Below are 26370 nucleotides of genomic sequence, written 5' to 3'. Positions count from 1 at the left end.
GAGCTTCATATCATTCATGAGATCAATGAATTGCAGCACTGCAAGATATGGGCAAAGGAAATTATGTACCCTGCCAGAAATACACTGTTTTTTTTTCTTGTTTTTCTTCTTTTTTTTTTTTTTTAATTTTACAGTGTTCCAAGGCAAAGGTTTTATAAAACATCTTAAAAAGTTCCATGTTTTTACACTTCATTTTAAACCACATAAAACATTACCAGAAAAAAAAAAAAAGAAAAAATTTGGTCGGTCTGAAAAAGCCTGTCATATTTTAGCAATGAAACAACTTGCTTAGCTACTGAAGCATAATGTGTCAACAAGATGGAATTCCACTTTCTAAATGCTAGAGCACCCACTCAATAGAAGAAAGCAATACATGATTACTGGTTAGAGCTCATGGCGCAATGCTAGCAACTCAGCATTTAGCAATAATAGAAAATGTCTGTCTCATTTTCATTCCCCTTGAAAAAGCACCCTATATGATCTTATGAAACACTCTGCTGTGAGTTACTTTGTTAATCTCAGCAATATCTTCAGCTATTACCTTATACACGGTAATACATTTCTAGTGAATTTTCTTAAAAGCAAAAAATTAATGACATATTGAAACAGGACAGATACCTGAAATGTAATAATAAAGAGTAACCCTGCAATTTTACTGCAGGTATTAGATAGCAGCTATCTCCTATTTCCATTTTAGTATTTCACATATGTCTTGTGGTCTTTTCTTTTCTGAGTTATTCCTCTGTTTTTCAAAACCTCAGAGCCTCTTATTCCTGCTCCTGTCTTCATTGCCATTCCCATTTTAAAACAGACAAGAATTCTGATTGCTTTGCACACAGCCCTTCTTCACCCATGACCTTTTATTCATCTGATTATAAAATTAAAATTTTTTTTCAATGCAAATATCTTCAAAGATTGTCTTGAATTACCTCTACTCATCTTGACTATCTTTAAATCTTGAGGTAACTTAAAAGGTGTCTCTTTTCTCTTTACATACATTCAAGACTTTTCTGGTGCTGCTAACGAAGAAGCAAGGCACATGTCTTGAATCAAACACTTCTATCTGTTTACAAATAAAGTCTTTTAGGTTAGTGAGACTTTTAAACATTTTGATCAGGTAGTATATATGGAATATTGTGCCAAAACCAGATGCAAGAGAGAGAGAATTTGCACTAAGAAGGTATGTCCTGATCATGACAATACATTGCATTAGAGTTAGACTTTACAACAGACTTATAACTGCCAGATAGGGAAACAACTTTTCACTTATAAATTGAGGAACTTTTACAAACTATGCTTTCATATATATGACATAACTCTGAAAAACCATTTCCAAACTAGTTCACATCCCAGAAAAAGTTTAAGCACTCTCCCATATTTCTACAATCAAGACACAAACATCTGAGATAAAAAAACACTGTCTCAGAGAGATAAAAGGACATAAAAACTAACAAAATCCTCATTTGGATTATCAAAACTAAATGAATGAGAACTTTCTGCTTAGAATTTTTATAATTCTGATTTCTCTCCTCAAAACAAAATATTCTCTCCCGCTTACTTCGGGTTTGCCTACATGTTTAGTATTATGCTTAACACAGATATCACTGAAGGTGAAGAATGCATTCTAGCAAATGAGAACAGGAGAAAATAAACCATAATAAAGAGCTTTGCAAACAACAGGAAAGTGTAATGCACTTCCAATGTAACTATTTTAGAGTGTCTTCTATTTTATTAGGTTTTCTGAAAAGACAGACAATCACTAATTCCACAAATACGCTGCAATTGCTTTTGACATATGCTTCCTCAGCTATGAAAGAAGAATACAAGATGAAATCAATGGGAAAAAAATTGCTGGGAAGAGTGAAACTGCCTTAGGGATTTTGTTCTATGCAATACAATGGCCTAGGAATTCTGTGCAATAAGGAAGGTGTGGTATCTATATCTATGGATTTTTTTCAGGGAACTCTTGCAGTCTGCAGCCTTAAAATTCCACCTGTCCTGGAATAGAATACATCTTTTGTGAAATCTTGATATTCTTCAATGGCACTATTCTTACACATCTAGTGTAAGTAATATAGTATTATGGTGTAAAAGAGGTGAAATAACCCCACTTTTTTGCTGTCTTTGCAAGGCTACAAAACTTCGTCATTGTACATGCAATCCACTAAGGCTGAGGTCTCATTTGTGGATTGGAGTTTCAGCTCAGATTAGCCAAATGAAAGGCCACAAAAAATCAATGATGACAGTTTGTTCCTAAAACTAAAATTATATCCCAGACTTCAGCATAGTTTAGAGTGGTCTCAGGACTCTCATGAACTATATCACCTGGCCATAACATCAAGAGTCAGGTCTCCTAGTAAAGGATTATATCACCTGGCCATAACATCAAGAGTCAGGTCTCCTAGTAAAGGATTATCAGACCACAGAGGCTCTCTAGAACTACATTTGTCTTCTCGCTTATATATTCTAATCTAGGAATGAATGAAGTCAAAGGGGAAAGACTGACAGAGGCTCTATCTTCACTGTCTCAGATCTCTCATTACAAGGGAATCTCTGCTTGGATCAGTTGACTGATATTGCATGCTGTGAAATTTTTATACCAATGTGAAGCAAAGGTTGAGATACAATCACATGTTATTCAGTTATCATTCCACTAAAAGATATTAGCAGTGAAAGTTTCCTGGGACAGATGAGCTATATGTGTATACTCCAAAGCATACTTTTTAATAAGTGAGCATTATAGTCCTCCTTGAAGCTCCACTCTAACCTATTTTTAACTCCAAACTTTTCTTTAATATGTAGGAAATAATATCACAGTACAAAATAAAACAAGGCCAAAATGTTTTATTCATAGAGCTTTCGTATGCCTTGATTATTGCAGCTTTTCCTGTACCCAGGCCAGCTGGTACAATATGTACTGTCTTCTACGTTTTGTTGATGTTTTCTTGCATTAAATACGTCAAACTTTTATATCTGAGCAATAAAAGTTAGTAACATAGGTCTGATGCATAGTAATGAGGGTAGAACAACAGTGTATAAAGGTAATATCTTGGTAAATCAATTAATAAGGTTATGACTAATGATAAAAACATAGAAAAAAATGAAAAGGCAAGAGTGAGGTCAGTCAGTGGTACCACAACATGGATTTGACTGAAGACTGTTCACAGTCATTAAAAATATTTCTGCATGTTACCTTCCAAGTCAAAATAAATCTTGTTCTATTTCTTTGCCTGAATGCCTGAATAGATATCAGTGCTTGACTGTAAAGGGTACATATAGGGATGCTTAAATTTAAAGCTTTTTCCTCACCTTTTTGGCACAGTTCTATCTGGGGATTTTCCAGGCTGCTTCTGGGCCCCCCATATTGATGTTTCCAAATTTCCTGAGACAAAGCAAAATTCACCATCTCTAACTTTCATAAATGTACTTTTAGTAAATTAAGAGCATTCTCTTAATGTCTTGGAGACAGATTTATCTCTCCATGGACATTGATAACAGTGATTTTGAATAAAGAGGTTCTGATTCCTCATTTCACACAGCACAGAAAAACTGAGGAAGGCAGAAGGTCTGTAGCCTAGCCTGGCTGAGTCACCTGTTCATTTTTTTGTTCTTTTACAGAGCTGGTAACAGTCCTTGCCTGTTTGGGACTGCTTCACACAGATTCCTCTCTGAATAATTAAACAGTTGTTTTACCTCAGTCCCTGGTGACCAACTTATTCTCGGTCTGGTTTCTTCTCCCTCTACTTCTCTAAAATTGCTTCTGAAAGCCCGTTTCATTTACTGTCTCAACTTTCTCTTGAAAAGCTATCCCTTCTCCCTCCTTTGATCCATCTCATCGGTTAATCAAAAACCTCATCTATTTGACAGTTGTTAGCTACCCTTACTGCAATTCAGACCTGAGTGATCAGTTTGTCCTGTGCAGTAGACAAATACTTCTTTATGAGGGCTTTCGGGTGAATAACTGACCATAGATGTTAGATGTATCTTCTGCTGTGAGTCATCACCTCTTTGAACTTTACCTGATGACAGAAATTCAAATACCCAAAAAGAGACTCTACGTATCTAAGTGTAGTCTAAAAGATGACACAGACACTCATAGAGGTTCTCCAAATTCACATTGTCTTCCTTATTTCTTTGCTTAGACGCTTCAACAGGGAACTTGTCTCTAACCTAAGCAACATAGGTAAATACTGGAGGGCATCTTTTGCTGCCTTTATTTGGATGGACAAAAGGGATGTTTTTCATCTTGGACCTTTCTTTGAGCTTGTAAAGCACTGCATACACTTGTGAGGGAACCCAGAGCTCTGAAGTGTCTGACCCTGGATTTCTCCTACAGTTCCGTAAAGACTGGAAGGAAAAACAAAACAAAACAAAACAAAACAAAACACCTGATCACTTTCTGAATAGAAAACACTCAAAGTGACTACAGAATATGGAGTGGAAATAAACAGCTTCCTAATTGTCTTGCTGTCCTTGCAGGCCTATCTTCACATTCAGCCAGCTTCTTTCTTACCAGCAACTGACTTGGCTATTGCCCTGTGATGCCATTGCAGTCCCTGTCCCTCCCTTGCTCATGTCCATGTGCCACAGCCCCCACCTGTGGGCTGATAGCCTCTGGTATCACAGTGGCTGGGACTTTCTCACCCTCAGCAGGCTCAGAAGCCCCTGAGGGAAGGAGCAATATCCCCCACCTTTCTCATAAAGTGAAAGTAGTCACTTGCAATACTAAGAACAATTTCTGTCCTATACAAGTCTATTAGATACCATAAGGATACATTAGACTTCATTTTTGCCTTTTTATTCCATAGCAGATAAAAATTACCTTATCTCAGTGGCCAAGTTCTGACTGGAGAGAACAGACACACATTAGCTGCATGAAGCAGGGACATAAGGCATGCAGTGCAAGGACTCTCATCAGAGGAAATTTTCTGACATGAATCTTACTCAAGGTTATCATTTGTTAGGGGGCAAAGAAAGATTCAATGACACATCTTTTTCACCCCATTCCCTTATAGATTTTGAGGAAAGGCCTTGTTATTATTGACATTTGGCTTACAGACAAGCCTCTTGCTTCCCATTTCACCCTCGGAGCATTTTATCCTGTAATGTTCAAGGCAGTACATAACCCAAGACAAAGGGCGAGGTTAAACTCCAGGCTGTAGATCTGGTCACCAGCAAGCACAGCACAGATTCCACAGACAGAAAACAGAACTCTTTGCTGAGCCAGGCAATACATCAATCCTTTATGCTATGTGAAATTTATTTAAAGGGCACTTGCAGATTCAAAATGATGATGAATGAAGCTGCAAAATGCAGTTTGATTTTCATCACTTCAAGGCAGAAAGCACAGTAAAAACTATTTGTGATTTTATCATTTTTAAACAATCCCTAACGGTTAATCTGGAAGCATTTCTTTTTGTTTATTGAGTCTTGTTTCTTATTCCTTTCCCACCTTCTGCTTTATTTCATTGCCCTATGTCTTCTCAGTGAGTCCAGGGAGCTCTCTGTTCTACATGTACCACTGCATGGACAGATAGAAAGTTTTACCAAGGTCGACAGATGCTAACCTACTCATAGAAGACAAGTTACTGCTACTTCCTAGTTTGGCAAACAATTATTGGGCAAACAAATATATGTGATATCTGTTTGGGAAACATCGAAACTGCAATAAAAAGTGCATTTTCCACAAGAAAGACAACAGGAAGAGCATGATAATATTTCATAAATACAGATATTTTCTCTCGTCTTATAGCCTACATAGAATTGAGTAATATCAAACATAGAAACAGTCTCTAAGTACAAACGTCAGTTAGTCACTCTGACCTAACATTTAATACACTCTTTCATATATAGATTTCTCTCTGCATATTTCTATTTTCCCTGCAATGTGATTTTTGTAAGGTACCTGTTATTTCTACTGCTAAAAAATCACTGATCCATATGATCTGACCTCTTAGCAAAAACATTTTCAAGTGTCGCTGGCTTTTATTTTCCAGAAATCCACCATTAATTGCACATTGTTCCTGTTTAAAAGCAATTTTTATGAGAAAAAAAAATCTATATTTCTTTTCATCATGTATCTTAAATATATATAAACAATTCTCTTGCAGTATCACTGACTGGTCATTTTCTCTATCTCCTTTTTCTCCTCTTATTTATGAAGAAAGGTGCTGTTAATATAATAACTAATGGTTTGTTCAAGATCCTGTTCATTTTTGCTGAGTGCTAGGAGAAAAAAGTCAAAGTGCGTTTGGATTGTCATTTGCACAATTTAATTTCTTACTCTAACTACTCAGCAGCTTCTTAAACCAATTAAAGCAAATAATTCTGGAATGGACATAGTCTGCAAGATGAAGTAGTCTTTCCTAAGCCATGGTACTATATTTCAATAGTTTATTGAGCTACAGCATCCCACTCTAGTATGAAGGGCAATTCAGAGTCACTGATGGAAAAGTAAAAAGCATTTTTTTCCCATTTTTTCTAACATCCTAAAGTATCATTTGTTTCCCACAGAGCTAGTAGAAAAATGGATGTTCTTACCCCACAGCCTAGTCCACTGCCTGTCTCACATACAATTTTCCTCACTCCTGGTTCAGGCAGCAAACCCGCTCCACAGCCGGGAGTTGGACACAGCACACCGCCCATCTGCAGAACGCATTCCTCCGCACCATAGCGCTGGTAGCGGTTGTACTGCAACACAACAGACAGGTGTTAAACTTCTGACAGCACGCAAAAAAAAACCCAAACCCACAAACGTGGACCTTGAATCTATCCCATATAATAGAGTTAGCTGTTGTAATGTCTCACACCCTAAGTTCAGCAATATGTCAAATGTCTGAAACTTTGCAATTCGCTAAATAGGGTGTCATTCCACTCCAGCTCACATCATATGCATCATTTTTTAATTCATAGTTATCCTTTAAACCACCAGAAAATTGTGTGATACTAAAATCAAGAAAATAGTAGATTGTTCCTGTGAATAATGGCAAAAGCTCTTATACTGATATACAAAAATTAATGTAAAAATCATAAATATAGTTCAGCAACAGATACGTATAAATGCTGTATACACATTGAAAAGAAAACCACAAAAACACACATTATAACGTCTTTGAGCTAAAGGGTTGTAAAAATAGGTCAGACAACTTCTATTTCAAAATAAATTTGATTAAACTGATTGGCAAAGTGATTCTCTTGAGATCCATTTATGGATCAACTTACATCTTTACATGTAAGTTGTAAACTTACAACTTTACTTACAACTTTAATGTAAGTTGTATTTTTTTTCCAGGGTCTACCAGGAAACTTTCTTAGATTTGCGGTTTTCATCTAGTCCCATACTGATGGCCTAAAAAGCCATGAAAATGTCTCTATTTTAATGATGGAGATACTGGCATACAGGAGTATGGAATAACGTGCCCAGCATATCCTCAGTGACAAAAACGCCCGCTCTAAAATGACTGATGGCATTGCAATAACTTTCCCTGTTCTAACTTACCCTGCTTTCAAACTGAAATAAGCTGAACTAGTACAAATCATGCTACGTACATGTAAATCACATCCACTGTAGGGCTCTGCACTGGTGCAGTTCCACACTAGTGGCTATATAGCCATTGCAAACCAGGCTTCAGATTCAACTATAAATCTGGCCTACTGTAGGGTGAAATAAATAAAAGCATTTGGTTCAAACAGCCCCAAGAAAACAGGAAAATCCAAAAGGCCAAAGAAGAAGGGAGCAGCATGAATTTTCTCTGAGAGCAGAATGAATTTATGGTGCTAAAGTAACAAAACAAATTTTATGTTACAGCACACACAACAGCATTCAGTACTTCATATACTTTTAACTTGTTATTGCTCATGAAAATCATGAAAATCCACTTGTTACCTTTTTTAGGATAACATCTAAGAAAAACCTCTCCAACCTGCACCCCTCTCCAAAGAAATCCCCAAAGGAAACTGAAGTAATAGAACCAAATAGTAATAGAACCAATAGAAATAGAACCAAAACCACATACACAAAACATACAAAAAAGAATTTTAAATTATGAAGACAAGGACTCCACTGCATATTTTCTGTGTGCATTTAAGAAGATTCTTCTGCAAATGTTGAAAATATGTCTTGTTACACCATTTTAAAGAATAGTGTATGACTTCTTAAGACCCTACAATACATAGATGTGGAAGTGCTGCATCCCAGAAAAAAAAAAAAAAGGTTATCAAACTGAAAGTATTCATGTCTGTCAATTAAAAAAAACAAGTAAAACAAACAAAACAAACAAACAACAACAACAACAACAAAACTCCAAACAAACTTCCTCTCAAATGAAAAGCAAAATCCAAGGGGAGAGAAAGCCTTCAAAACATCATTCAGTATATGAATGGCTGTCAGAAATTGTGAACTAAAGATCTCAAAACATGCAGATATCAGTATTTTGAGAAGTGTATGAGACATCTCTGCAAAGTCTCCTTGAACGTAGGGGCTCAACAGGTCAGCTGGTGGTCTTTTATATTATTACTATGTTCAAACCTGGAGTAATGGAATAAATATTTAATGTTGGAGTCTATCGATTTTCAGCAACATTTGGGATCCTTGCACTAAGTATATGCTGAGTGCTCCAAGTCATGACACAGGCCTTGAAGAGAAATATAGAATCACAGAATGGTTTGGGTTGGAAAGGACCTTAAACACCATCCAGTTCCAACCCCCCTGCCATGGGCAGGGACACCTCCCATTACAGCAGTTTGCTAAAAGCCCCATCCAGCCTGGCCTTGAACACTTCCAGGGATGGGGCATCCACAGCTGCTCTGGGCAGCCTGTTTCGGTGCCTCACCATCTGCTGAGTAAAGAATTTCATCCTTATATCTAATCTAAATCTACACCCTTTTAGTTTAAAGCCATTACTCCTTGTCTTGTCACTACACTCCCTGATAAAGAGTCCGTCTCCAGCTTTCCTGTAGGCCCCCTTTAGGTGTTGTAAGGCCACGATAAGGTTTCCCCTCTTCTCCATGCTGAAGATATGGTCAGCACTGAAAGTATCCACTGAAAGTATTTGTTGATTTAATTCTTCTTCAGGGCACAGGCAGGACCTGAGGGTGAGGATGGCAATCATCTTATTCTGTTAAGAGGCAGCCTTCCGTTGTGCTGGGTGTTTGCAAGCACCTTCTCCTTAAAGAGGCAAATGTCGGTGACACTCTGGGTGGAATTCTGTCAGCATTCTCATTACAGATTATCAGCTGAAAAAAAGAGTATGCTTTCCAGTCTCTAATTTAAAATAGAGGACATGGAAAATTCCTTTGGACACCTTTCCTTTTCTTTTGATAGACAAAAATGGATGATAGGTAAGAATCAATCTGTCTTAAGCTGTAGGAAGGAAACGGCCCTTACTGGCCAGGTGGACACAGCAGTTGAATTCTGCCTGAAAATTGTGACGTTTTACTGGTTCAGCTCAGGGCTCATCCCAAATAATTACAGCACTATCATCAGTGATATTCACAGTATAATTGTTAAACAAATGGATCAATTTGAAGAGAGGAAAAATAATTTAAGTGAATTTGCACATCTTGCTATCTAGTTACCAGCTTACTTCCAACCTTCAAAGCCCAGATATGTTCATAAGATGTCATTTTCCTTTTTCCTTGTGCATGTACAATACCTCATTTAAAATTCAGCAGCCAACTAGAACAGGTAATAGCAGAATGTATACACATTTTGTCATACATAACTAGGTGATTTATACACTGTATTCTGCGATCTGAAACAAAATGTCTCACTTTACATTAAGGTGCATTTATAAAAGATTTGTAAATGACCAAAACACTTACGTATGAATTATTAATTAACTACTTTCATATAGTGTCAGATTATACCTATTAGAGGCATTTTCTCTTGATATAACACAGCGATACATATCACATGGTACTGATGCAATCAACATGCTTAAAACAAGTCAATCTGCAAAAGTACTTAAACGTCTTTGGAGTCCATGATGTATTCTCAATCACGTCTGGATAAGATGCTTAAGGATAATCTACCACCACTGGTTTACTTTGCATTTTACTCTTAACCAGAGATTGAAAGTAGGATTTGCTTAATTTAGTTTCAGTTTCTGCAGTGATGATGCCTATGGTTGCACAGGTTGTTTACACTCATTTAACAGAGAAAAAAATAGGATGCAGTTCATCTTTTCTCTTGTGGATGCATGCCATAGTATCAGAACTGAGCCCTAGACGGCATTGTTGTATTAACTCTAAACAGAGGTCAGACTGTTTTCTAGATGTTGATGCCTGAAGTTAGGTGACTGCCACAACAGGTACTTCAGTATCACTAATTCTGATCCTAAGCCACTGGGCCAAACTATTTTTAAAATCAAAGATTAGGTACATAAGTAGGTTAGACTGCAAATCACCTCACAGAATTTTCTTTCTTCAGAAATTAAACATCTAACCTAAACAACTCATATAGGCTCCAAATATATTGATTGTGAAGAGACAGTTATCCCAAGAATGGAATTTATCCTGACTTAAATGTAAAGTCCAAGATAGGTGGGCTGAATCACCCTCTGGAAATGCTATAGTTGAAGCTGAGACAGCTAACTTAGGCTAGGTATATTACACTTAAAGAGCTGTCATTGGAAGATTAATCTAACTCTTCTGTACATTCCAAATATTTCACGTTATCTGTTACTCAATTGTTAGCAATGTGCCCCCTAGTTAGAGATGCACTCATCAGGTGTAAAAGGGTTTTACATGTTACAAGTAGGAAAAATATCCCTAATTACTTTTAGAAAAAAACTCTTAAAAATGTAATATATGGGAAATTTGACTGAACTGGCATTTGTGGTACCCGATTTCAATTCCTGGCAGCCACACAGCCTTCCTGTGGTTTTCACGTAAGTCACTTAATCTATGCTTCTCATCAGTTCCCCATTTGTAAAGAGGGAAAATGATACTTGCTGATTTCACTGTAGTGTTGAGAGGTAAAAGCCATTAATAGTCATGAGGACATCAAATACTATGGTAATGAGAGGCATAGAATTACACAGAAATCACCAGCCATCTACTGCTGCTAGAAATCAGCTTTTGAGCAAAGCATGCCAGACATTTATATGCTACTGTAATAAAGGCCTCAGAAATATAGGTAGGTAAATAGTTGCCGGATTCAATATAGAACCATATATTTCAATGTTTATTTGGAAAAAAAAAAAAGCCTTTAAAAATATGATTTACTCCAAATTGCTAGTGCTAAGACAGCTAGACGTATACAAACAAGATATTCTTAAAACTTTTTTTTTTTTCCTGTCATGAACTTTCCCCTCAGTTTGTGGACTGACCCAGTTAACCCAAATTTATACTATTCATGGAATAAAATGTTGAGTAGAAAAAATTCCCAGCTCCACTTTTGGCATTTCAACCACATCACGAAGTTCCTTCATGCAAGCTTTGCTCATAAAGAGTTGTCAGAGCCTTTAGAAATGATTTTTATAAACGATTATAAATTATAGTATGACACAGACACGTAAGTTGAATAGCTGTAACCATTTATTCCCTGCTCCCCACTTTCCAGATTGGGATGGCATCCCTTGAGTGTTAGAATAGTACCAGGTTTTCAACCAGTGGAAATTCAATCATTTGATGTTGTAAATCAGGGGTAATATAATTGAAATCACTGGGCTGACAGAGGAATAAGACAGGTTTAACTATAGATTGCTGTATTTTAAGCTTCATTGAGATGTAGATATTAAGACAAACCTGAAATGCACCTGGATGAATAAAACCCTTGTGAAATACACTTTGTGAACACAATGCTTCCTTGCCATATTATTTAATTTGCAAGTTATGCTTTAATGTGACGTGATATTTTAATTTTGTGTTTATACTTTAGGCACAGTTTTTCTTTTTCTTTTTTTTTTTCTTTTTTCTTTTTTTCCCCAAATCTAAAAGCATCTGCTCAGTAGTAGCCTCACAGGGAATTCTGGACAAAAGTTAAACAGGTAGATGTAAAGCCAAAATTTCTAATCTCTAAACAGTAATTTGATTACTTGTTTCTTTTAACTGTGTAACGGTCTCAGAGGAAAGAAAATCTACTTTCTGGAGTCAGATTGTTTTTACTGCTTATATAAATCAAATAACCATCTGTGTGTTTCAAAATTAGATTGTGGAGGCTATTAGTCCATAATGTAGACTAAGCACTTTATTTATATGTATTATACACATACAAAAATAAAATAAAATTAGTTACATAATGTAATTAGGCAACTTAATGTACAAAACCCTTAGCATACATTGGACTCATAGAAGTGCTTACAAAAAAAAGGCATCATGTTGATGACTTAAAATACAGTTAAAAAGAGACGGACTGATATGGTTGTCCAACCATTAGGTGGTTCATTGAACCACTCTTAGTTTATTTTTCCTGAGTTTCTGGGCTCCATTGCTGGCCAGGGAGGGGATGAGATGAACAAGTTCAGAACATCAGCTCCTTGTTCCCTCCAGAGCACTGAGTACCACAGAGAAGTCCAGAAAGAGAACCATCTTCCACAGGGCTGGAATTTGCCTGACTTTGGACAGTCATAGAAAGGTGGGTAAGGCAGTCTGAAGAAAACGTCTCAGATAAAAAACACATGACTGGACCAATGCAACACAATTTATGGACAAAATGAAACTAGAACAGAGAGGAGGAAAGAAATGGAAGACTGCAGTTTGCAGAATGATATGGAAGAAGGCACAAGGTGAGGAGTATGAAAAATAAAATACAGAGAATAGGACACTGGAGAAGACTGTATAGGAAATCAGACTGAATATATAAGAGGCAATATGATGCAGCGAGGAAAGTTAACTAAGCACAGTGTATGGTTTGACACCATATTAAAAATCTATTGTAAATTTGTTATCTTCCAGCAGGTATTTGTGGGATCAGTCTGAATAGACTGAATGCTGGAGATTAACATTCAGTTCCTTCTGACCCTTGTGGAGCTTGAATCGACATTCCTTTGTCCCCTAAAGATGACAACCATCAAGTCTTGTAACAGATAATGTTGCAAATAGATACAACTGAGGTTCTCTGAAGAAGACACTGTCTCAAAAGAATTCCACAATTCCACTTCTCAGGCCACAAGAGTAAATGTCTGCATAGTCCATGAAAGCAGATCAAAGTCACCCAAGGGATATATGTAGTTTCACCTGCTACATCCACCTGAGACCCTGAATATTGGGATTCAGATTTTCTCTCTGAATTTAATAAAAACTGGGTGGAATAGAATTCCTTTTTTTTAGAAACACATTTTTTATTGATAGTTTCTATAGAAAAGTAAACAACAGAAATTTGGTTCCTAAACAAAATGACTTTTTGTTTGTTTTTGACAGGAAAAGAATATCCTTTAAATTAGTTTTGACCACAAGTACTTCCTCCCTCATTCCTCCTCCATTTTTTATTTCAGCTATTGGACCAAAAAAAAATTACTCTCACTTCTCTAATGTACAGACAACATGGAGAGAAAGGATAAGAAAGTAGAGATGCCCTGTTTATGACAAGAACTCAAAGAGGATGAAGTTCTGGTAACCCAGAAGAGGCAAGGCTGAGGAACTCACATGGATTCTATTTACCTCTGAAGTTAGAGAAGGAGAGGGCTAGAAGACATGAAAACCAGACATAGCATAGAAAAAGAAGGGAGTCAAATCACTGGTCATATGAAATTGCAAGACTGCAATGTTTGCTGTGTAGTTCAGGCTATAGAAAAAGAAGGTGTAAGGAATGTAAGGAACATCAGAAGTTAAATGCAGTACTTCAGTTTTAGAGAGAGAGTGATGGGATAGTGATGACAAATCCAAAAAGTAAGCCAATTAGGACAGACAGAAATCAGACAGACATTGAATAGAAAATTTGAAGAAACTGAGAGATGCATCATTCGCATTGAGGTTGTAGCTGAAGTCAAGTGGGAAAGCACCCAGCTGTGGGAAAGTCTACTCATACAAACTTAAGAATACTTACAAAACAGCTTTGCTTTAGTAATTATGAACTGGAGAAATTATTCAGTGAAAATTTCTTTCTTTTTTTTTTTTTAAATTTAAATTTTAATTTTTCTAACTGCATGTGAATTACTGAGAGGTGTCTGGTAGTTTTTTCACACATGGCTTCCAAAAATTCTTCACCCACAATTATTTCAGAAGCATTTTGTTGATCACATTTGGCATTTTCCAGCATTAAACTCAGATGACAAATTAGAACTGTCACGTGATGTTACTTTTTCTTGAATGGGTAGATATCACATCAATTAATTCAAGACTGACTTTACACCACTAATCTGTAACATATATTTAAAAAAGATCCTCCAGCAAATATTGCAAGCAAAAAAAAACCAAACATGAGAACCTTCTCCTTGCCACACACACTTATTGCAAATTCCTTATAAAACCCAAATTAATGTTACACAATTTTTGTCTACACTGCATTCTTTTAGTACTAGATTCCCATATCTCCTAAGGTTACATCTCACAGCAAAAGCTAGCACAGTCCCACACCACCTTTGATAAGCATGGCAATGTGCATCTACAGATTTTCAAAACAGGATATTCCTTTGCCTAAGTTTCCCCCAACTCACAAGGAAATGAGAAAAAAAAAAAAGAGAGAGAGAGAGAGAGGGAAAAAAAATTGTCTCCATGCCAGCTTGCTCTGATTCCAGGGATATAAACACCCACAACATTTCTGAAGAGAAAGTGAGCAGCGCTATGAGCTGCTGTAACAGCTGATAGGAGAGATCTGTTAAAATTGATCATTCCCCTGTCAAAATATCAAGAAACTGGCCAATACATTCTGCAAAGTTGTCAGAGCAGATGATATAGCAGAGAAGCATAGCTATACATTACTTTGCAGCTTCTTTTCTTGCCACTAGCATGTCATCTGCTTCATCTGTTCTGTGACCTGTTGGGGGCACTCAGGTATAGCAGCAGACTGCTTTTGCAATTGTTTTCCCTTCCAGCCTTCAGAGGTAGCTGCAATTTTATTCATGAATCACAATATTCCATTTAAACAATTAAACAAGGGTGGTTTTTTTTATCACTTTGGGAAGAAGAGGGAAGTTTCTCAGAGAGTCATTACGAGACTCCGTAAGAGTTCACTTGCTATGTGGGTATATTATAGTGCTTAAGTCTGAATTAAAGTGTTCTCTCTGCTGTCTCTGGCACTGGCTTGTTGAATTACCTGCCTTACACTGCATTTGGACAGAGCCCATATTTACTGCATCTTTAACATACTTTTTGTTAGCAGCTTGTACGATCATGACTCGTAGAATCATTTGCGTTTACTTGCAGGGGCAGCCAGGCTGACATGGCCAACAGCTACTGCAGAAGACTGTAACTTTTTTATATTGTGCTCTTTTTCAATAGTTCCCCAGTTAATAAATCTTTCATCCCAAAATCCTGAATGTATCTCAAGGTACCTATGAAGTGAAGCGGTTAGACAGCAGGTTGGACTGCATCCATTATGCTAGGAGAAAATTATGGATTAGGAATAGTGAGACTGAATTGCAAGAAAAAGCTCAACAGAGCTAAAGCCAGTTACAAGGCTTCAGGTTTTCCCCTTCCTGAGGCTGCATGGCCAGGAGAGTCTCTTTGCCTTATGCAGACTTTTGTGCACTGGGACTGTCTGTTAAAAGGTGTTCCAAAACAAACCAGTCAAAGCTGCTTTCTGAACTTTTAGTGCATCTTTTCCACTCGTATAATACTGTAGGAAACTAGAAACTGGGAAAAGATCCAAGACATGAAGAAGCCCTTTCATTTTCACCAGCTCCAGAAGTGGCTTACCTTTGGAGACTTTTCTAGGTCATACTCTCTGGCACCTTTTCAAAGTACCAAGTATCAAGTGGGGTAGCAATCTGTTGCTAAATGCATTTGTGTTGCATTTTAAAACAATTACTTTGGAAGCCAATTTTATGTGGTAAATTAGGTATCCAAAATGTGTATCATGTACCAGTGGGTCTTGTACTCTTCTATTTCACCACATAGACTATGATTACCTCTTTCCATAAAGTCTAAAAATAATTCCTTCTTTAAAAAACTATCTTGATGCCACCAATTAAACCTTAAAAGATAGACTTTCTGGCAATAATGAATGTCCTGTAATGCACATGCCTGAAGAAATAGGAGAAACGGGAAATTTACATGTCCTTGAGACTACTGAGATTTTAGACTATTTGGACAACAGTTTTATTATCATGGGACTTTTAGAAAATATTAGATTAATCAGCAACTCTTCACATTTCAAGTTAAATATAAAGCCTTTTTTTCTCAGTTTTCCTTTAGTGCTTACACTTAGATAAAGAAACAGTTTATTTGGATAGACAGATAGGTAGGCTGATACATTTTCCAGTGGTTTGATTGTATAAGCTTCTCAACACCTTTATCTCTTCATGATATCAATAAAAATTATATATGCTCACTATTTACATGAAACAAATATGCAGTAAAGACATGGTAGAGACCACTGCTTTGTATTAGAAACAGTTGATTGACTTTAATTTGACTGAAATTTGGTTGATGAAAGTAAGAGAGTTGATGAAGCAGACTTCTCTAAGACTGCTTTAACTGGAACTGCTTTAACTGGAACCTATGAGGACCTACACTGACAATGTCCATTTCAGACTAAAAGGTTCCTTCATTCTATTGGAGAGATATTTAGCTGACAGAAACTGGCTGCCTTTTGCTGTAAACGCAATTTTTTAGTTTTGTTTTAGGGGCATGTGGTAGTTCTTTCTGAGTCACATTCATATGTTTGAGTTTATTTGTTTTTATGATGATCACTTATTACCTTGTGATAGAACAGAGGGAATTTGAAATTTAAAGGATCTAGACATTGAGGAATAGCAGATGTACTGGTGCTGTAGAGTGGCGGAAAGAAAAGATGCTGGGAATTTTTTGTTTTTCACTAATGAAAGGTATAATAGGATTTAATGTTTGTAAGTGATTTGTAAACAAATAATGGATGTTTTTCTCAGCAATATACTCCAGTTTAAACAAGAATTAATCCAAGAAAGTCATGTAATGTGGATTCTAAAGGAGATCAGAAAAGATTATCACAATAGTCCATTCTGCTTTTATAATCCGGCCTTAAACACATAAGCATTTTAAAAATAAATCAAGTTTGGACATGTAGCAGTAACATGCCCCTATTATTTCTTGACTGTTGCTTGGATTTGAAGAAAATATACATAGACTAATAATGCTGAAATTTTAATTAATCTGAATAAAACAGGGTCATAATTAACTATGATTTTTCTTCTAACTAGAATGAATGATAACAGAACAAGACATTAAAATTTTTTTGAAAAGCAAATGCATAACTAAACACTTATGAGAAATAATCAGATAGTCATATGAATAAGGACTTTGCCCAAAATTCATTAAGATGTATTTTATTATTAATTTTTACCTTGTTTTTGCACCAGCTTCTCCCTAACTGTCAAACTGCATGTTAATTTCAAACAAGGGCTACTGTGGTCATCACTAAACTCATGGCAACAAAACTTTTGTGGGGAGAGAATGTAATTGCAATATGCTTCATGCTTTTGTCTGCTCACGGAATAATTCAAGTGGCATGGCAATGTTCACTAGTTGCAAAGACATTTATTAAGCCTGTAATGATAATCATTGTATCCGAATAACCTGTTAGTGTAGCTAGTTTCAGAGAAAGACAAATTTTTATAGGTCAGATCCATTTTGTAGAACAACTTTCCATCTGCATAGTTTTACGCTCCTAATGCACAGTGGCAAACATTTCTCATCTGTTTAGGTGTAGGCACTACAAAGAGGAGTAATTTCATTACAAAAGTCAGTAAAAATGGAAAAAATATTCTTAGTGGCAAAAATATAGTACTTCATAGCAAGGCTTTATTCATCAAACTCCTCCACTCTGTTCAAGACTTCTCTTATTATTGGACAGAAATTAATTGCCTTTTCCTTTAAGGTTCCTCGTGGTTTACATCATCTCACCTTTGAAGATCACATATATGACTGTATAATTTAATACTTTCTTAATGCAAAGATGTAGGTGAGTGGAATAAAGAAAGAAAGCATTCAGATTACAAAGGCAATCTTAAGTCTGACATTTCCTAATGTCTGAATTCTTGACTGGCACTCTTTACTCTTTTAGCTTTCATTTTTACGTCTATCACTTCCTTTTCTAAAAAGCAAACAGGAAAAAAAAAGAAACACAAAATAAAGTTCATCAACTAAATTCTGTTGCTCTGCCAGTGGTTATTATCAAAGCTGGGATCTACGAGTCCATGCTCAGACCTCTACCAGCAGAGCTAACAAATTCTGCCTGGTTCAGCCCTCTCACTCCTACTGTCTCTTGGTTTATCTGTTTCTTAATTCACCTTCAAATCTCTGCTTTGCTCCCTCTCCTCCTAGCGCATTTATGTTCACCCCCTTGGGCAGCTCATTAAACACAGATCTTTTATTTACCAGTCCCTTCCAGCAAGTTTCTTTACCTTGTCCTTCCAGTTCTTGGTCCCAGCTTCTTGTCAGACTCTTATTCCTACCACGCTGGTTTCTACTTCTACCATATCTGACCAGACAGTCCCATCTCTCCAGGGTTCCAAGCTTCATCTTGCTCTGCCCTCCATTTGTCATCTGGTTCTCACCAGTCTTGCAGCCCCATCAAACCCAGTCTTAATTTCTTTTATTTCCTCTTCCTGAATCCTCAGTCTCATCAGATTCCTGCTTCCAGTCTTTCCTCTGTCCTACCCTGTTTTCTGTCTTTTTTTCCATTCCTGTGAGACAAACCCTCCCACACTCCCCTTCATGCTGCCTTCTTGTTGAGAAGCTGAGGACTTACGCATTTGATTTTTTTTAACAACTGAAGTGGGAGACTGGTGGAGAAAAACTGGAAATCTAGAAAATGTACCAGCAGTCCTACATGTAAGAAAAATATGCCTGTAGGAGAGTGAAATAGAAAGGTGGAGCAACAGGGTGTACTAGACAATATAATCTGCTCTAACGGCTAAGTGATCATGCTTTGAATTAACATTTAAGGACTTTCTCCTATCACAGCCTTCACATATCTTTGTGCAAGTCCCTTGGGGCTAGGTTCATTAACAGATGCAAATATTCTGATGTACAGCACACTAATGCTGACCTTTCAGGTCCTTGGTCCCCAGTACCCACAGCAATTCTATGTTAGGCAGCTGGGCTTCATAACCAGTACATTAAGGAAGATACTTTAGGCAAGGACAACTTGAATTTCAGAAGCACTGAGTATTGAAAATTCAAACTTGCCTCTCAACATTTAAGGCTATTTTCTCAATATCTCCGTACATTGATTTTATTATTAATAAAATAGTAACTAAGACCATTTAATGAGTGTGGTAAAGCATACCTCACATGCTTTTGTAAGATCCCTCTATAGAAACAGTTTTGTCAGTGCAAAGCACAGATATCATGATGAATGAGAAACATATTTTTAAAAGAGATCAGAGGCCACAAAAAGACATGGACAATATCAAGTAGCTGTAAATATCAGTCCCTTAGTCAGATTGTTTGTCTATTTGCTGTTTTAGAGAGCCTGTTAACTGCTGTAGTCCAAAGCCGAAAAGCTGTGGCAGGTAGCAGATGTACCAATTAATAACCTGTCAAGGCTGATGGATAGAATGAAAAAAAAAATCTCACATATATCTCCTGTGTGTTTTTTCCCCCACATTTCAGGTCACTGGGGGTCATGAGACACACTTTGCATCCCTGGAGATAGACAAAACTGTCTCATTAGTGTCTATCTTTCATGACATTAAGATGCTGACTTTGAGATGCTAACTCACCTGTTCTTCTCCCAGAATCCTGAAGTGATGAAGCTCTTTAATCAAGGAATCTGGACAGCCAGCTGTTGGAAAGAAACAAAACCAGGCACTTTAGAGTTCCCTGCCAGTGTGGTTTCAGCTATAAAATACATAGACATAGAGAGGATAGAATATGCAGATTACATTAGATTTAGAAGATTAGGAAGATAAGCCATGGTTCTGTGGGCACCAGAATGCTGAAAACCATCCATCAAATAATCCCTTCACATTTCAGAGCACGCTACCAAGAATGCTTAGAAAGGTTACATTCCGTATATTTTAGCCCTTTCCCCAAAGGACTAGAATCAAAAGCAAGATGAAAAGGGCAGCACTGTCTGCCAGATAACGCCAACCCTTAGTGTAAGCCAACAAGCCTGTTAAAAGAGGTTCTTACATCAAAACCTTGGAGCTGCCCAAAGCTGAATTCTGATTTACACACCAGGTTTGGAGTCATCTCTAAGCATTGTATAGGCTTTTTCCAGTTCCCTGAAGGATTTCACAGGCTCTGCAGACCCCACAGATCACTTTACTTTTGGCTGTCACCAACATAATCCATTTCACACAGATGTAGTTGTCACCCACAGGTGCAATACACAAACCAACTACACATGCAGAAGAGAGATTTGCCAGAACTTTGCAATCAGTTTAATGTTCAGTGGTTACAGCCTTTCACATCTGTACCAGCCAGAATGAAAGAGTATGTCTTGCTAGATGCTACACACTTTGCTGACCTGTTCAGACTGTGGTAACCTTCCTGGTGATGAAATCCAAGCATGCTACTCAGTTTTGTACACTACTAGACTCATTTCTGGCAAGGGATAAAGGTGCTGTGAAAGTGACTGTGAAAGCAATCTGGGCTTTATTCTTCTTACCACAACTTGAAGCATCTGCTTGTGAACAGAGAAACTTCCTTAAAAGGGATTAAAAGCAGAGTTCTCCCCAGAATATGGGAAGAACTAAGATTTTTATCAACCTGCTTTTCTGCTGCTGTAACTACAAATGGTTACCTCTCACACTTAATGACTCCTATTAAAAGAATGTAAATGAATTTGGAGACAGTTGTCAGGAAATCTCCGTTAGCACTGTGGCTTCACTCAAAGGCAATGAGGCATGGCCTACATTTGCAACTCCTGCTGGCATAGCTGTGTTAGGGATACAAAGGGTCAAACCTTTATACTTGCAAGCAACATAACTAAAAAGGCAAAAATCCTAGTTCAGCCACATTTGTAGTAGTACAAGTCTTTAAATGGTATAACTTTTTATACCCAGCAAGCTGATTTAAATGGTATTCTAAACAAATTCTCACGGGTAAATATTCTATCTCCATTCAGAGGAGGTACATGTGGAGAATGCACCATCAGCACAACTTCATCACCAATACATCCTTACTGCTTCTTCTAGCATTATTTTTCTATCCACTTTCAGTGGGATTTCCATCTCCATCTTCCAGTTCATCTAAATCCTGAATGTATCAACTGCTCTGTCTTACTAAATCCTTGATCTTGGCCTGACTTGTAGCCCAGAGCAGTTGAATTCTCTGATTTTAGATCAGAAATCACTGCCTAAAATACAGCTCCTCTCTCCTACCCTCAAGATCCTATGTAATTATTACAAATTTTTCTTTATGTCACTTTTACTGAAATATCTGCAATGATTGTACACTGCTACAGGAATTTCTAACCACTGAGGATAACAGATTTTATATAATACTGTATGCTAATCTACAACAGATGCTAACTTTCTAACAATGGCTAAACTTTTTGCTTGTCACTGCTTCTTTCAGTCTTCATTGCTTCTTCTTCAACCAGTCTTTTTCCTCTCTTATCTTTCCCATTTTGTTGTTCACTAAATTCCTTAAGATTGGGAAGTTTCCCTTTTCTTGCCTAGCTTTTTTTTCTTCCTGCTCTCCTTGAAATCATATTTTTCAAACGTCTATTTCTCCCAGAAGTCCATCCCATTTTGCTCTCTTCTTGCACAATTTATGTAATCATCCTTATGTGAGCTGTTTACCTGTATTCTTTCTCCCATGTTAGAGACTGTTAACACTTTGGAACCAAGAATCTTTGTTAAAAATTGTGTAAAACATATATTAGCATACATATATATGTTTATTATCAGTGTTACTGGTTGTCTACTGATGTACCCTCTTCCCAACCGAGTATTTCTATGACCTATTTTTCAGACTTGCCCAATCCAGTTTTCAACCTTTTCATAGTCCAGATTGCAGATTGCACAAGAGATCCTGAAGTCACTAACAAAGAAGGGATATAGCTTAAAAATCATGTCATTGCTGGCAAGTTGCACCCCAGCAACAATCAGCTCAGAAATGTCAAATTTGTGTGATATCAAATTATATTGACAGACACTAACAATTTGCTGTCCTTTCAGAGCAATGATTAAACAACAGTTGGAGGAAAAAAATGGAAATAATGAAGACACATGTAAAATGATAAAAGAAGTAAGATAAAAATATCTTCCCTTCTTTTTGGATGTTTCTGGATGTATTTCTGATATTTCCATTTTTTTCTTTTTTTTTTCATTTTTTCTTTTTTTTTTCTTTTTCCCCAGTTCTGTAAGCAGACCTTTGTAAAACATGCTTCAACACTGTGAACCATTTTTTACCAAATATCTGTGAGCTTTGAAAAAAGTCTTGGTTGATATTAAGTTCCTGCATTGTAACTAGAAACAAATTACCATTCCATGAATAAAAAGAGAAAATACATATTCTGTTGAAGAGCATTAAGAACCACTTTCCATGACACCCTCAAAAATACTCATATATTTGTCAACTTATACATGCATATGCAAACATACCTGGAAACCTGAAAATTACTACAAATTAAGCACAGCACTGGGTTCACTGACAAACTGTGCACACCAAATCTTAAAAGAAAAATGTATTTTCTGAGACTCTGATTTGCAACTTGCACTTTCCACATGAAATAAATAATCCACAATTTATAGATTTATGCTGTTTTGTGGAGAATACTTTGAGGATTAATTTTTATTGCCTTTGTAGAACAGAAATCCTTATACTTGAGAGCCTCAACAATTTCTGCTTTCCCAATTATTATTTGAAAAAAAACACAGGCATACAAGAAATTTCAACACACACAGGCCAAAATGTAGGAACATTTAAATAGAGAAGTCAACAGCAATTATACATAAGAGTGCTACAAGTAAATGACCCAAAGGCATGCACAATTAACTGCCTTTAATCAGTAGCCAAAACTTGGGATTGAGGATATCTGTAGACTGATAAAATGACAGCTAAAGGGCTTATTAGTTCACTCTTTCAACTGACATTCAAACCTCTGTGTTTCATATGTTCTTGCCTACTACGGTTGTTACAGGTCTTTGTCTGCTGTGGAAGCAGAAAAAGGTGCAAGAACTATATAATTTACCCAAATCTTTTTTATTTTATTTTATTTTATTTTATTTTATTTTATTTTATTTTATTTTATTTTATTTTATTTTATTTTATTTTATTTTTATACTGCTTTTTCCTCTGACTTAACTATATTGAACCTAGAGGAATAAGACCAATAAAATTAATGTGATGGTTTAGGAATGAGCCTGAGTCTAGGCAGGAAACTAAGTCATAAGAGGATGATACCCAGTTCAAAGCACCAGCAGCTTTATAAACCCACTGCAAGCAATGTCTTTGGTTTATTTAAGTTTTAATTTATCACTTAAATTAAATTTAAGTATATTTTTTTTTTTCTAAATGTTCTATCAGATACCAGATTATTTGTTTTAATCATTTTATTATTGCTTGATTCCCACATTGCATTATTATTTCACTCCAAATGCTGCACTTATGAATGATAGGTATACTTAAAATCACAGAAAATTATAACTATACATTTAAAAATTACATTATGGTACTCTTTTCATAAAGATGTAAAGATATTTTTAATCTGTTCCTATAAAGAAATGTATCTCCATGAGAAGAATAAAAAAAGCAAAATTTAAGAAGGCTAGCTTAATGTAACCTAACATAAATCCTCTGATTTGAACTGCTCTGAACATACATTTTCAGCTACACTTGTAATTAAACTGTGATTCCAATGACCACCAATTTAATTACCCAAATCTTTGCATATTTTTTCTCAAACAGAATTACCTTCTGTTTTTGTTTTTACTTAAAATTATCACTTTGCATGACATGTTCTCCAGTAAGAAGGCAGAGGAAAACTTAAATCAACCCTTTAATATTGCATATCCTGGAGAAATAAAAGCAAAAAAATGACTGCTGTTACAAATACAAATACTGACAGCCAATGTAAGCACTGGCACCTCCAGCCCTTCCTGTCCCTACCTGCCCCCAGGCCCAGGACCCCACAACAGCCCAGGGCCACCAGCCCCAGCCCCAGCAAGGCTGCAACAATGTCGGGCTTCAGCTCCTCACAGTCCTGCCCCAGTCTGGCCTTAGCCCATCCCTGTCCCCATGGATGTGCCAAGTGCTAGGGCTGGGACTGCCCCTGAGCTCCTGGTGGGGCAAGGGGACAGGACAGGCAGCCAGGCCCTGCCCTGACGGATCCATAGGCAGCCTCAACACCCCACAGGCCCTCACAGCGCCCAGGCAGCAAGAAATTCTGGACTACATAAATTTCCAAGAAGAGAAACAGACAAGCTGCACCAAACTGAAGTGCATGTTGATCATAAATTAATTATTTTTCACCTCCAGGGGTGAACTTTCTCCCCAGACACAGTGTCTTCATTAACTGTAATTACAAGCAGATACACCTTTCCTGTAGGATTATGCCCTACGTTTTAACTTCTACCATAGGTGTGTAGCATTATTTCCTTCTTTACATGTGAAGTTTCATCTTTCCCCAAATGGTATGGTTCAGCGAGATTCACTTCACTGCATTTGAGCATCTAAATAATAGTTATCGAGGGTTGATATATTCATTGCACAATTCCTTTTTAGTCAATCGAAGGAAAAATAAACCTTCAAAGGGTAATTCACCTTGTCTGAGATAGACCCAAAGGAGGAATCCATTTCTGTCCCTTGATCATGGAGTCTCAGACAACTAGGTAAGATACATGACTGACTCTTAGATTTTTAAGGTTAGATAAGATTAATTCCACCCAGTAACTTCAATCCAAATAATTTCTGCACGTGCTTCATGTAAAGCATATAGGTTTTCCTAGAATGTTTAGCTCCTTGAACTAAACTGAACACTTATATTATGAACTTCCATAACTTCCATTTTTCTCACTTAAAATTTATGCCTGCATTAACACTTGTAAATTCTAAAAAGTATGCACCCTTTTGTGAGCTCCGAACACAACCCTGTAAGCATATCTATCAGTGTCTTTCAAAGGACGTCTTTCCACAGTGCTAATTACTAAACCAAGCTTTCAACTGAAAAATATTTCAAATACACGAGAATAACTGCTTCATGCTTAGAAAATTAATGGATGTGTGTCTGTTTTTCTGACTGCTCTGAGTAACACTGTGTTTGACGAGCACAAATATGAATAATGCTTCCTATTCAAAAAAGTATATGTAACAGAGATGAGGGATGTGTCCTGTGGCCTCCTGTGTGTGCACAGCAAGGGAAGGTAACGAGGGAAGCCTACAGCTCAGAGGTGCTTGTTATAAAGGGATTCCTTCCAGAGCACAGCTCCAGGCCAGCCCCTAGCTGTGGTGGGACACAGCAGCTCGGACCCCACGTGCAAATACAACACAGCACAGCCAGCTCTGCTCAGTAAGAGGCAAGCAGACCAACAAAAAGAGCCCAGCCCTGCACTGTGAGTGATAGTAACAGCAATGGTAAGTGGGTAATGTGAAGAGGGAGTCGGGAGAGACTGTCACACAACACAAAAAAGACTCACTGGCTTTGAAATCCCGTGATTAGTGTGCATTTGCTTGTTCTCTCATTTTCCCAGTCTCTTCCAACCTGTTCAACTAGTTGGAATATTGGTGGAAAAAAAACTTTATATTATCAGCATCTCTTCCAGAGAAAAGCAATCCCATGCTGGTGACAGCTCTGCCACTCATTGGGAACAGGCAATGATTTCAAAGTATGAAGTGACTTCATTGCATTTGTATTAATTACATGGCTGGATGTTGTGAGTGACCTTTTCTCATTTTTGAAGTTATGTGAACATGAACAAATACAAAACTAAGGAGACTGTCTGGAATGCACAAATATGTTACTAAAAAGAGAAAAATATTACACAGAATATCAAGTACATAGTTTACAGAACATAAGCACATAAGCTTATGTTTGGAATATTGCTTGTGCATTGTGAAAGGTATAGAAATGTCTTCTCACTAAATCCTCAAAAGTGTGTCATTATAACCATTTTCCAGATTTTTTATTTATTTATTTTTTAACAATCTTAATGAGCAATACTTTTTTAAATAGTAAGCCACTGGCTTTTTTCTCTTTTAAGTGTTACCTAGATCATTTTTGTATGTAACCAAACTTAAAGCTTTGGTATCATCTTTTGTATAAGAAAGGTTTAATTTTTAAAGAAAGGAAGGTGACAAAACTGTTCTGTGAATAATATGTCATCTCCGGGACTAAGC

At 36.8% G+C, this 26370-nt stretch overlaps 1 protein-coding gene across 1 annotated transcript in view; it reads right to left on the bottom strand.

Moving 5' to 3' along the window:
- PRKN (parkin RBR E3 ubiquitin protein ligase) overlaps window positions 1–26370 on the bottom strand; it is a 621897-nt gene that overhangs the window by 112046 nt on the left and 483481 nt on the right. Inside the window, 2 exon segments of the mRNA XM_080584783.1 lie at window positions 6541–6690; window positions 19806–19867. Of these exon segments, the coding sequence (XP_080440909.1) occupies window positions 6541–6690; window positions 19806–19867 (212 nt within the window).

This window comes from Anser brachyrhynchus (assembly GCF_964034855.1).
Source record: "Anser brachyrhynchus genome assembly, chromosome: 3".
Taxonomy (NCBI): domain Eukaryota; kingdom Metazoa; phylum Chordata; class Aves; order Anseriformes; family Anatidae; genus Anser; species Anser brachyrhynchus.
Note: the sequence above shows the minus strand (reverse complement) of the source record. Positions and strands in the feature narration are given on the sequence as shown.